At 45.1% G+C, this 11891-nt stretch overlaps 1 protein-coding gene across 2 annotated transcripts in view; it reads right to left on the minus strand.

The window, feature by feature from the left end:
• Pold3 (DNA polymerase delta 3, accessory subunit) overlaps window positions 1-11246 on the minus strand; it is a 47610-nt gene extending 36364 nt beyond the window's left edge. The window contains exons 1-2 of one of the 2 annotated variants that reach the window (XM_032893032.1): window positions 11228-11246; window positions 1914-1969 (exon numbers count right to left, since the gene is read on the minus strand). Coding sequence is in view for 1 of the 2 variants with exons in the window: in XM_032893033.1 (XP_032748924.1) it covers window positions 1914-1969; window positions 3425-3484 (116 nt within the window). In the remaining variant the exon portion in view is untranslated. Of the gene's footprint in view, window positions 1-1913; window positions 1970-3424; window positions 3576-11227 lie in introns of those variants that run through there. The other variant, XM_032893033.1, reaches the window with a different exon arrangement.
• Between the last annotated feature and the right edge of the window lie 645 nt (window positions 11247-11891).

Genomic DNA, 11891 nt, shown 5'->3' on the forward strand with positions numbered 1-11891 from the left:
ATAAAATAAAAAGGTGTGGTTGAATGCAAGAAGGGCAGTGCTCTAGCCATCCTAAGTACTCGCTTCACTCTCACCCAAACATTTAATTAGTACATGCGTGTGTACATACATGCAACAGCTCGAGAGTGGAGATCAGAAGACCACCTCTGAGAAGTCCCAAGAACTGAACTCAGGGCATCAGGCTCAAGTCAAACATGTGGTGACCTAAATCATCATTAGCATCGTCAACTTTGACATACTCAGGAGTAGGGAGCCTGTACTGAGGAACTGCCTCCGCTTGATGGGGCTATGGGTATATCTGTAGGGCCCCATCTTGGCACATCAAGTCACTGAAGGGCGAGGTACATCCTATCCCCTTAGGCCAGACAAGGAGAGACACAGGCAGTCAACAGATTTAGGGACAGCCCTAGCTCCAGCTGTTGGGGGTAGGGCTTTTCCTTAATTGTTAAATGATACAGGAGGGTCCAGCCCACAGTGGGCAGTATCATTCCTGGGCAAACGGCTCTGAGCTGTACAAAGAAGGTAACTGAGCAAGCCAGAAGCCAGTACCCTGTGCCCCTTCATGGTCTCTGCTTCAGCTCCTGCTTCTAGGTTCCTGCCTCGTAAGGCGAATAAACTGTTTCCTTCTCACATTGGTTTTAATCGGTGCTTTATCACAGCAACAGGAACTATTATGAAAATATGGGCCAAAGTTAGGCCTAACAAACATGTGAAAAAATAAAAGTCTAAAACAACAAACATATAAATCTAAGCTAGGAGTCTGGATAGACCATATAATGAAAGTTACTTTTGTGCTGCTGTAATAGAAGACCATGGCAAAAGCATCTTACAGAGTAAAGAGCTTATTTGGTGTACAGAGGGACAAGAGGCCACCATGGGAAGAAGGGTGACAGGCAAGAGCTCCCATCTTCAAATGCAAGCATAACTAATAAATCCGAGAACATGAGCATGAAGTGGGGGAAGACCATAGACAGCCAAGCCTGCCTCCAGCACCTCCAGCAAGCCTGGGACTCCTAAACCTCCCAGAAAGGTGCCACCAACTGGGGACCAAGAGGTCAAATATCTGGGCCTATGGGGGATCAATCTCATTCAAATCACTACACAAGTGAGGTTAACCAGGAGTCAAGGCTTCAAATTACCACATTTGCATAGAGTCCACTGATCTAAAAGGGAGGAGAACAGGGGAAGGGAAATTCTAAGTGCTACCATGCAAGCATGAGGACCTGAGGTCAGATCCCCAGAACCCAAGCAAAGCTGGAGAAGTAGCATATTTCTGTATTCCAGCTCTCCTGAGCTGAGAGGATGGCAGAGACCAAAGTATCCTCAGAAGCTTGCTGGCCAACCAGTCTGCTGTACACAGCAGAGAATACCAAGAGACCCCATCTTAAACCCCTTAGAAAGGCAGGGATGAAACCAAGATCGTCCTCTAACCTTTCCATGTGTCCTGTAGCCTGTGAGCATCCACATTCACATACATGAACATGCACACGGTTCAAAAGACAGACAAAAGTAGTAAAAGGTAGAGAAAATAATATTCTTTCCTATTAACACAGGCAGAAAGTCAGTTCTAACCAAAGAGTTCTATGAGAATTAAAACAAAGTGAAAGTTTTCTTTAAGGAGCTGGCCACTGGGAGTTTGACCATGTCCCATGACTATACAGGCAACTCAGATTGGACTAGTTTTTTTGTTTGTTTGTTTGTTTGTTTTTTGGGTTTTTTGTTTATTTGTTTTTTTGCTTTTTGTAGGTGAGGGGAGGTCATAAGTGTAGGAGTTGTACCTGGAAGGACTGGGAAGTGAGTGTGACTGGGGTGCATGATGTGAAATTCCCAAATAAAAAGATTATGCTGAAAATAAAAAACAAAGTGAAAGAAAAATTCCAACATTATTAAAATTAGCAGTAAAATGGACTTACTGTTTGGCCTGGTTAACATGAACTCCCAGTGTATAGCTTAGCCATTTGTAAGTCACCTGAAACAAAAAACAACATTTAAGGTTTTATTAGATGATTCCAGAGTACAGATAAATGCCAAGGTCCTGCTTCTAAAGAGTCTCATTCTTGGATGACTGCGTCCTATAAACTACGGTGGACACCATTAGAAAAGCCATACACTGAGTCAGGCCAGGGAGTCATCTTATCAACACTAAAATGTTTCACAGACTAATCAACAAAAAAGAATCTATGAAGGTGGGTCAGAGAGACGGCTCAGTGGCAGTGTTAGTCACTTGCTACCACACCTTTAATAACCTGGCTTCCATCTGTTGAATTCAAATGGCGGGATTGGAGAACCGGGCCTCTGACATCCACACATGTGCCAAAGCACACGTGTTTGCACACTCATTCATTCGTGTGCCACTAAATATAATAAAAAAGTTGTGTGTGTGACACTAAGTATAATATAAGTTTTAAGAATCTACAAAGCCAAGCCAAATATATGTAAAGATTATTTCGCTTACACTCCTTGTTTTACTTAAGCTCTCTGACACTCGTCTTCGAGATACTACCTAAAACTATCCTAAAATGTATCTAAAACCTAGATTATTTGAAAACATATAACCCAGGAACTTCTCAGTAAACTTGCAACTATACAAAAGAGGAACAGTTGGGGTGGGGGATCACAAAACCGAGTAAAATGGGTAAATGTAGTATCGAGGTAATTTTGATAACTAGAGGCATCAAACTTCCATCCTTCCGAGACCCGATATGTCTGTTGTTTCTTCCAACGTTAAATGATGTAGTCCCAATAAGAAGAGTTTTGATCAGAGGCTGAGTAACATGAGGGGAAGAGACAGACCCAGGATTCAAGAACTATCTATCCAGTACTAATGGCCCATAAACACGTCATTTGGCCCTTGGCTAAATCTCACTTCTAGGGATAACACAAAAGCCTGGAGGGCCTGGGAGGTGTGGGTCACTGTAACCATTCTGTACCAAGCTGTGTCCATGGGCTCACAACTGCAAAGTTCCTTCGCGTTCAAGTCTCTCTCGATCTTTACACCAGAGAGGCGGGTCGAGCTGCTTTCAATATTTAAATTTCCAGGAAGAGGAAACTGTCTCTGGAGGGTAAACCACCAGTCAGTAGACCAGATAAGTCGTCCGGTCTCCTCCGGGGATTGAGGGGCCTATCACCGGACAGAACAGGAGGAGGAGGCCTCACGAACCCCTCCTGCTTCCCTGGTTCCGCGCCCCCCGAACCCCACAATCCCGCCGAAGGTCCAGGAGTTTCAGCGCTCGCGGGAGGCTTTGCCTGCAGGGCGTGTCTCCCCCACAAATGCTTAGTGGCGACTAGCGCCCACCTCAGTGGGTCCCCGTGAAGCCCTAGGCACCGGAGGTCTAGACCCCTCGCCGACCCGGCAGGCCCAGTCCCCCTCACACCCGCCTTGCACTCCCGCACCTCCCACCCCCCTCAAGTCCTAGCTCCTCACGATCTTGTTTTGGTCCGTGACGAACTCGTCTATGTTTTCTAGATACAGCTGTTCCGCCATGGTGGTGCAGCTTCGAATCCTTTGCTCAGACCGCCCCAGCCGTAGCTCCCGCCGGCGGGAAACAGCTTCGCTCACTCTCAGGTCGCAGGTCGTTTCCCAGGGCAACCAAGGCGCCGCACTACGGCGGCAGATGAGGACCAAACTTGTGAGCGAACAGCCAAGGCTGACGTAGAGAGAGGTTGAATCCAGACCGACCGGAAGTGAGGCGTGCGACGATGATTGTGATTGTACACCTGAGGACTTTTCGGTCTCTCCGCTGCCACGAGCAGACTGACTCATGACCATATATTTCACCGCTATAAACAAGAATCTTTCCGCTTAGAAAGTGAAAAATATCTCTTGCTGTCTAGCACTGGAATTCAATGGTAGTGAAAGAGGCCATGTCTGCAGAGATTGACTAGAATTTCAGTACTGTGGAGAGATTGGAATGTTGCAGGGTCAGAGACTTACCTTACCTTAAACTAGTTCTAGCCCTCTGGAACCTTCCTTACCCACTTCCGTATCGGAATTAACACTGGTGATTTAAGGGATAAAAACCTTGTGGAATCTATTAACTTAGCAGATTCCTATTTTCTACCAACCCAAAAGCTAAAGATGCCATCAGATAACATCGTGAGTCTATAGGAAAGCTTCTTCCATCTTTCTACCTCTCTGATTGTATTTTAAACTTGCCTTGATTTGTGAAATTTACTGTTCTGTAGAACTCCATGAAACTGCTTCCATGTTGGAGCATTGGATTTGGGATAACCTAAATCTGGGTTCCCGGATCATGGTCACTCAAAATACCTCCAGAATAAACTATTTCTCATTTCCTTTAAGATGAGAACTATGGGTTTTGAATCGACAACGGAGTGAAGTGGGGTGCCCCATACTTGCCACTTGATAGCTTTATTCAGCCAAAACTTTAAGTAGATGCTCTGATGTAAGTATTTCTCAGGCACTGGGGCACAACAAGGGCAGCAGTAACAAGAGACAGATAAAGGACTGCCTGTTAAAATCCCTCAAAAATTAGTGTGGTGAAGGTTTTCCAGTAGGAGAAGAGAGAGGAAGACTGTCTCAGATTGTTCTAGCTACTGAAATGTTGGGAGAAGGGGCCACCGGGGAGAAGAGACATGGAAAGAATCAGATCCTGTTGCCTCTACTAAGCTGTGTAATGGAGCCTCATAAACATTATTCCCAGGAAAACTGAGAGAAAGAGAGAGAGAGAGAGAGAGAGAGAGAGAGAGAGAGAGAGAGAGAGAGAGATCCTTAATAAACCTCCAACTACTGGAGCAATTGGATAAGAAACAGAAACAGGCTGTTGAGGTAAACTGATTGGTTTTGAATCCTGATTCTGCTACGCGTGTGCTCTTAGGTAAGTTTTTTTGTTTTGTTTGTTTTGTTTTGTTTTTTAAGATTTATTTATTTGATTTTCTGTAGCAGTGCTCTATTTGCATGTGCACCTGTGTGCCAGAAGAGGGCGCCAGATCCCGTTACAGACGGTTGTGAGCCACTGGAAATTAAACTCAGGACCTCTGGAAGAGCAGACAGTGCTCTTAACCACTGAGCCACCTCTCCAGTCCCAAGTTATTTAACTTTTAAGTGTTGGTTTATTCATTTTGTAAGATGGGAATAAGAACTTCAAAGGTTTGCTGCAGCATGAATTCATATAAGATATAATTTTCAAAAGCCTACAAAGGGCCTTGTATTCTTCTAGGGGTGATGGGGGTAGAGCTGTGGTCAAGGTTACAATGTTACATTCTCCAGAGATATGTAAGTAAGGAGGAGGAAGAGTGGTTTAGAATAGTGGTGTCCGGCATGGTGGCGCATACTTTTGATCCCAGCAAAAGCAAGGGGATCTCTGCCGAAGACTACCCTGGTCTACCTATGGAACTCCAACCTAGCCAGAGCTACATAGTAAGAACTTGTAACAAAACACAAAGAAACAAAAAAACAATAGAGATAGTGAAAACTGAAAAGGCTGCCTGGTTTCAGTTTTCTTTTAGAATCAGGAAGAAAAGGCTGCTAATTAGACGAGGGCAAATACAGAAGTAACATGGAAAGGCACTAGATTGGGGATCAACCAGGAGTTTCATGGATGATGTGAAAAGACTGGGAAAAAGAGCAGATGAGAAAAGAAATCAAATTATTCTATTTGGCTGGAGTTATAAATGAGACAATACACATAAAGTCTTCAAATATGCTCACCACAATCACACTAATAATAGTTGGTAACTATGTTATTACATAACAAACATATTGAGCAAGTGCTTTTAAAATGATGGTTCTTTTAGTCTCATAGAAACCCAGCAAATGGGGGTTGGGGATTTAGCTCAGTGGTAGAGCGCTTGCCTAGCAAGCACAAGGCCCTGGGTTCAGTCCCCAGCTCAAAAAAAAAAAAAAAAAAAAAAAAAACCCAGCAAATGGATTTCATAGAAAATCATAACAAATACCCATAAACAAACCTAGGACCACGTCAAAGAGATTAAAGTTGTGTCTACAAATTCACTGAAAAGGTTTTAGGGTCAAAAATAAACCAGAGAAGAGTATCCCTTGGAATTTTTCCCTCCCACAAATTAGAGATGAAGAAAGTCTTTTAGTTCATGTAACAGTTCAGGTAACATGTAACAATTCAGATAATAGTTCAGATAACAATTACTTATTTATTGAGTACCTAGCATGTGGTGGGTATCCCTAGCAGTGACCCTAATCCTCAAGAAGCCTTGTTAGATTTTATTTTCCCTTCACACATACACATACCCAAGATGAGGTCCCATCACTTCAAACCAGCTTTATGTTGTTCATGGGAAGAGTGACTAGGAAGCCATCTATATGCACTTTGAAACAGAGTTTTCATAAGCAAAAACTATTTTAAATATGATCTCAGGGCCGTGAGATGGCTCAGCAGGTACAGTGCTCAAGCCTGATGACCTGAGTTCAGTCCCAGGAAGCCGCATAAAGATGACAGGAGAGGACTGAGTCACACGGAATCGTCCTTTGATCTCCACACACCATGGTGCATATAGGCCCCCATACATGCACACACTAATTAATAAATAAAAATTCAAACTTACTGTCTTCATAATGTCATAACACCCACATGTAATAGACTCCTAACAAATGTATTTTGACTGAGGTTTAGTTACAACGAAGACATTGAGATCTAAGGGGAAATACCGTTGAGAAAGAAGTGGAGCTCGGCTGTGCCCACTGTGACTTCCCGTCACTGAATCGGCAGGCGCCATGTTAGACTTTGTGTTTAAATATTCTCATGTAATCTCTTCAACAATCTCGGATGCTAAGATCGCCTGTCCTGTTCCAGGTATTCTATAAAGATCTAAAAGCAAAGACAGGATGACAGTGCCCAAAGGACAGGGATAATGTATGAAAAACACCATATCATACTAAAAATGTCAAAATAAGATGTTTGCCGAGGGAAACACATAGCTGCCGGTTCTTAAACCCTCCTTTCTCCGACTTAAGTCTTTATCTCAATTTTATAGAAACTGTTCAGAGTTAAGTAGTTTGCTCCAAGCAACACACAGAGCAAGTATGCTCCCATCCAGGCGTGCTAAAGCCCACATTCTCAATGCTGTGCTTACTTTAGTGGTAGCACTGGGCTGCCTTTTGTTCTCATCCTTGTCTTTTGGGGGTTTTGGTTTTTTCTCGTCTTCTGACTGTTTGACTTTTTACAGATCCATGTCATTTTTATAGTCAGAGAAAACAGAAAAGGTTAAGCGCTAAGCAACATAAAATCAATCTGTTGTCTTATTCCAGATATGGGAAGGGTTTTCCATATTTAAGACATGGAATGCAAATCTTCAAAAGGAATGAAGCTAACACTTTTGCCTACACTTTCTATGACACGACTTTGGAGCAAACAGCACTTTGACTGCCTCTGCCTTGAGGATAAAGCTTAATATCAGTGTGCCGTGCTGGGAGTTCAACTCTTGGCTAGAAACCAGGACCGGCAATCAGCTTGAGAGCTGAGAGAGTTTTAGATGGCCAAAACTTAAGCATGTAAGTGTCACATGACACCAGCAGTGGGAGCCAGAGAATCAAGACTCAGCCACAGAAGGCTGACCTTCCTTTCCCTTCCTCATCATCACTCCCATAGCAGCAGTGAGCACTATCAGGGACCTGAGTGGGAATACAGACAGGCTTCAGTGTTGGACGGAGTGAGGAACCCTCTACCTACATACTGTCAGGCTTCCCAGACCCAGTTACCAGCAAGGGAGCAGGCCTTTGATAGGAAGGGAACCCCACCCTGGGCTCCAGGAGTGAGACACAGGCCTCATTGACACAGAAGCGACAGATAGATGTTAATACATATGACACCTGTTGACTATAGCTATTGACCTTATATGATCTTATAGAGACACAGTGTGTTCTTCATCTTAGAATTTTGTCTGGGGTTGCAACTGGATGTAATGTTAGAGCATCACATAGTGCCAAAAGGAGGTGACTATACAAGCTTAAAAGTAGGAAATAAGGAGATAACTTTGAACATGGGTATCTGAGGCTAGACACCATGTCTTTTCACTATAGGCAAAATATGTAAGAAATAAACTCAGAATAGTGTCAGAATATGTATGCCCTAGCAACAGATAACAAGCCCACCTTTCCTCTTTTCAAAAAGGTTCATCTAGGGCTGGAGAGATGGCTCCGTGGTTAAGAGCACTGACTGCTCTTGCAGAGGTCCTGAGTTCAATTCCCAGCAAGCACATGGTGGCCCACAACCATCTGTAAAGGGATCTGGTGCCCTCTTCTGGTGTGTCTGAAGACAGCTACACTGTACTCACATATGTAAAATAAACAAAGCTTTAAAAAAAATGTTCTTCTAGGGATTGGAGAGAAGGACCCCCAGTTAAGAGCACTGCCTCTTCCAGAGGACCTGGGTTAGATTTTCAGCAGCCTAATGGTGGTTCGCAACTGTCCTGTTCCAGGTATTCTATAAAGATTGTTGTGGCAGGTAAAGCCAGCAAAGACAGGTCACATCAACTTCTGGACAGTGCCCAAAGGACAGTGGGATAAGCCTCCAAGTACTTGTGAAAAACACCATATCAGTGTGTCGATGTAAAAGTCTGTTATCAAAAATAAGTATGTTTGCCGAGGGAACACATAGCTGCCGGTTCTTTCCCACCTGCAGCACCCTCCTTTCTCCGACTTCACCAACATGGCTCCAGAAGTCCATGTATTTGTTTTTTAAAAGATTTCGTTGTATTCTTTTTTTGTTGTTTGTTTTGAAACAGTGTCTCAATATATAGTAGCCCTGGCTGGCCTGGAACTCCCTATGTAGACCAGGCTGCCCTTAAACTGACAGAACTCTAGCGGACTCAGCCTTCAAGTGCAAGGATTAAAGATATGGACCACTACACCCAGTCCTTATTTTACTTTTATGCTTGTGTGCACATGTGTGCAGGTACCCACAGCAGCCAGAAGAGGGCACTAGATCCCCTGAAGCTGGAGTTCCAGGCAATGGGTTTTGGGAATCAAACTCAGTCCTCTGAGCCATCTTTCCAGCCTCTCCCATGTGTATTTTTTAAAGGTTTGTTTTATTTCAATTATATGAGTACACTGCCGCTGTCAGACACACCAGAAGAAGGCATTGACTCAGGACCTCTGGAAGAGCAGTCAGTGCGCTTAACCTCTGAGCCATCTCTCCAGTTATTTATGAAAATGAGCCAGCAGCCTCCATTCCTGTCTTGCATCTGCTTTAAATATTTTCCCTTGTTCCTTTCACGGGGGTGGGGTGGGGCTTGGAGAATGCTTTGGAAAAGACCACGTTGTAAGAGAAAATAAGCAAGAACCCGCATAATAAGCAGGTCCAGCAGGCTGCAGACCATGCCCGTCCTCAAATACAGGCTGGGATTAGGAACAGTTATACAGGGTAACGGGCAATGAGGAGGATTCGATCACTCAGGGAGCAGACCAAACCTCAGGGAGGACCCCAGCAGTGAAAGGACAGTGAAAAAGAAGACTAGAAAGGGAAGTGACAGGGAGGAGGATCCCTGGGAGGGCTCATGTGGAAACAAAAGAAGTGAATTTGAGTAGACAAAAGTACCAGTGCCCCTCCGGGTGTCACTGTGGAGGTTCCCGAGAGAAACAAGCTGGGTCTGGTAATTAGAAAGACTCTAGGGACATCAGCCAGGGAGTAGGGGCTCAATAGCTAGGGCTCTGTGAGGTGAAAGGTGAAGCGAATGGAGAAGACCTGAACACTAGGTGGAGACACCTCTGGCCAGTTAGCCAGGTGGAAGTGAAGATGTGGGAGGGGCTGTGGAGGCTCTGGGACTCCTAGCAGGTCTGCGCCTCCCCTAGGGGAAAGGCAGCAAGCAGGTGTCTGCCTTAGCAACAGTCGTTGTACCCGCTGTCGACTTGACACAAAGCTAGAGTCATCAGAAAGTAAGGAACCTCTGTGCCTCCATGAGATGCAGCTGTAAGGCGTTTTCTAAACTGGTGATCGTTAAGGGAGGGCCCATGGCTGATGGTGCCATCCTTGGACTGGTAGTCCTAGGTTCTATAAGAATGCAGGCTGAGCGAGCCAAGGGAAGCAAGCCAGGAAGCAGCACCCTCCTTGGCCTCTGCATCAGCTCCTGCCTCCAGGTTCCTGCCCTGCTTGAGTTCCTGTCCTGATTTCCTCCCATGATCTGCAAGTGTAAGTCAACTTGTTTTTTGTTCATGGTGTTCCCTCACAGTAATAGAAACCCTGTCTAAGACAATCATGATGAGCGTTCTGGGCGTACCTCCATGTGAGGTTGGGGTACCCAACTATTTGACATCATGGCACATTTTCATCTAAAGTGTCCATGCTTGAAAACCAACGTGATCTACTTACAAGAAACACACACACACACACACGCGTGCACAAAAAAAACACCAACAACAAAAGCCTTCATACTATTTTAAGTACATTCGTGATTTTGTGCTGGACTGTATTCATGGCTGTCCTTGGTCCCATGCTGGAAGGAGGGGTCTCAGTCAGAGCCTCTAGCTGCAGGAACTAAAGGCTGAATCTGCAAGAGGGTGGCATTCAGTAGAGCCTTGGTTCCCAGGGAATGGGATATTTTCAAAAGGCCTTTTCATTCCAATCCCCAGCCCCCACTTGACCATAGACGGCCTAGGGTAGGCCCTTAGCAAATATCTGTTGACAGGTAACTGAATGGATGGGAGGGTGAAGTTGAATTGCATATTGTTCCACTCTATAATCCCTTTTGTTGAACCATAGAATATTGTTTGTGGAAGGCGTTGTTCCCTTTTCCTCCCGCCACTGAAATTCTTTTATAGTCTGTTATCAGAGTAACCATTATTGATAAGCTACCTAGGGAAATCCAGCTTACTTCAAGGGCCCAGTGATCAGATATGCAGGAAGATGGATAGCCAAAAGGAGCAACAGTTGGGACTAAATCCAGGTCCTAAACTGGCTTGAATGCTGTAAGACACACTACTGCTAGAGACCCAAGAGGATTGTCTCAAAAGTCCCTTACACACACACACACACACACACACACACACACACACACACACACACACACACAGTTGCATGATGCAACTTTAAAAAGCATGCCATGAGGGCTGGAGATGGCGCAGAGGTTAGCCGCAGGTACTGCCCTTGCAGAGCTGAGATCCCAGGTTTGGTTCCCAGTACTCACATCAGATGGCTCAGAACCAACCTCAGCTCCAGCTCCAGGGGATCCAGTGCCCTCTTGTGGCCTTTGTGGATATCTGCATTCATGTGCACATTCCTGCGCACAGACAAGTACATACCTTTCCATGGTTTCTTCTAAGTCTGGAGTAAAAGAAATAGAATCAGAAGCAGCCTTCCGCATATTGACCCGGCTGGTTCCCCCTCCGCTGTACCCCCAGGGGCGCTTCCTCCGCAGCCTCGGATCTCCTTGCACCTGCTGCGATTCATCCTCTTTATCACTGTGTTCTTCTTTTAAGTCGTTGTCTTCTTAAGAAAGCCCATGCCCTCTGTCTTCTTCTCTAGCTCCATCTAGGCCCCATCTCTCCTGCTCTGTCCTGGTCCATCTTAGCACCAGTTCCAAGATGATCCTATGCTCCCTGCTTGTCCCTCTGTGGTTCCTAATGGCTTGGAGGATAGAGTCTCAATTTCCTAACAGAGGAGACAAGGTTCTGGGTTTTCTAGATCTTGTCCTGCCCATCTGTCAGCCTGCCATAGGCTTTAAATATGTCCCCACAGAGCATAGTATCATATTACTGGTCACTTCTCAGGAGGTTCTCTCTCTCTCTCTCTCTCTCTCTCTCTCTCTCTCTCTCTCTCTCTCCACTAAATTTTTGATGTATCCATGCCATACACGTCTCTGTTTCTGACTCTGCTGTGAGCTCCTGTGTGTGTCTGATTCACCGCAGTTCAGCTGGGCCTACAACTGCTGTAGTTGGGCCACAAGCAAGCCACCAGATGTGATTT

Source organism: Rattus rattus, chromosome 2, assembly GCF_011064425.1.
Source record: "Rattus rattus isolate New Zealand chromosome 2, Rrattus_CSIRO_v1, whole genome shotgun sequence".
NCBI classification, from domain to species: Eukaryota; Metazoa; Chordata; class Mammalia; order Rodentia; family Muridae; genus Rattus; species Rattus rattus.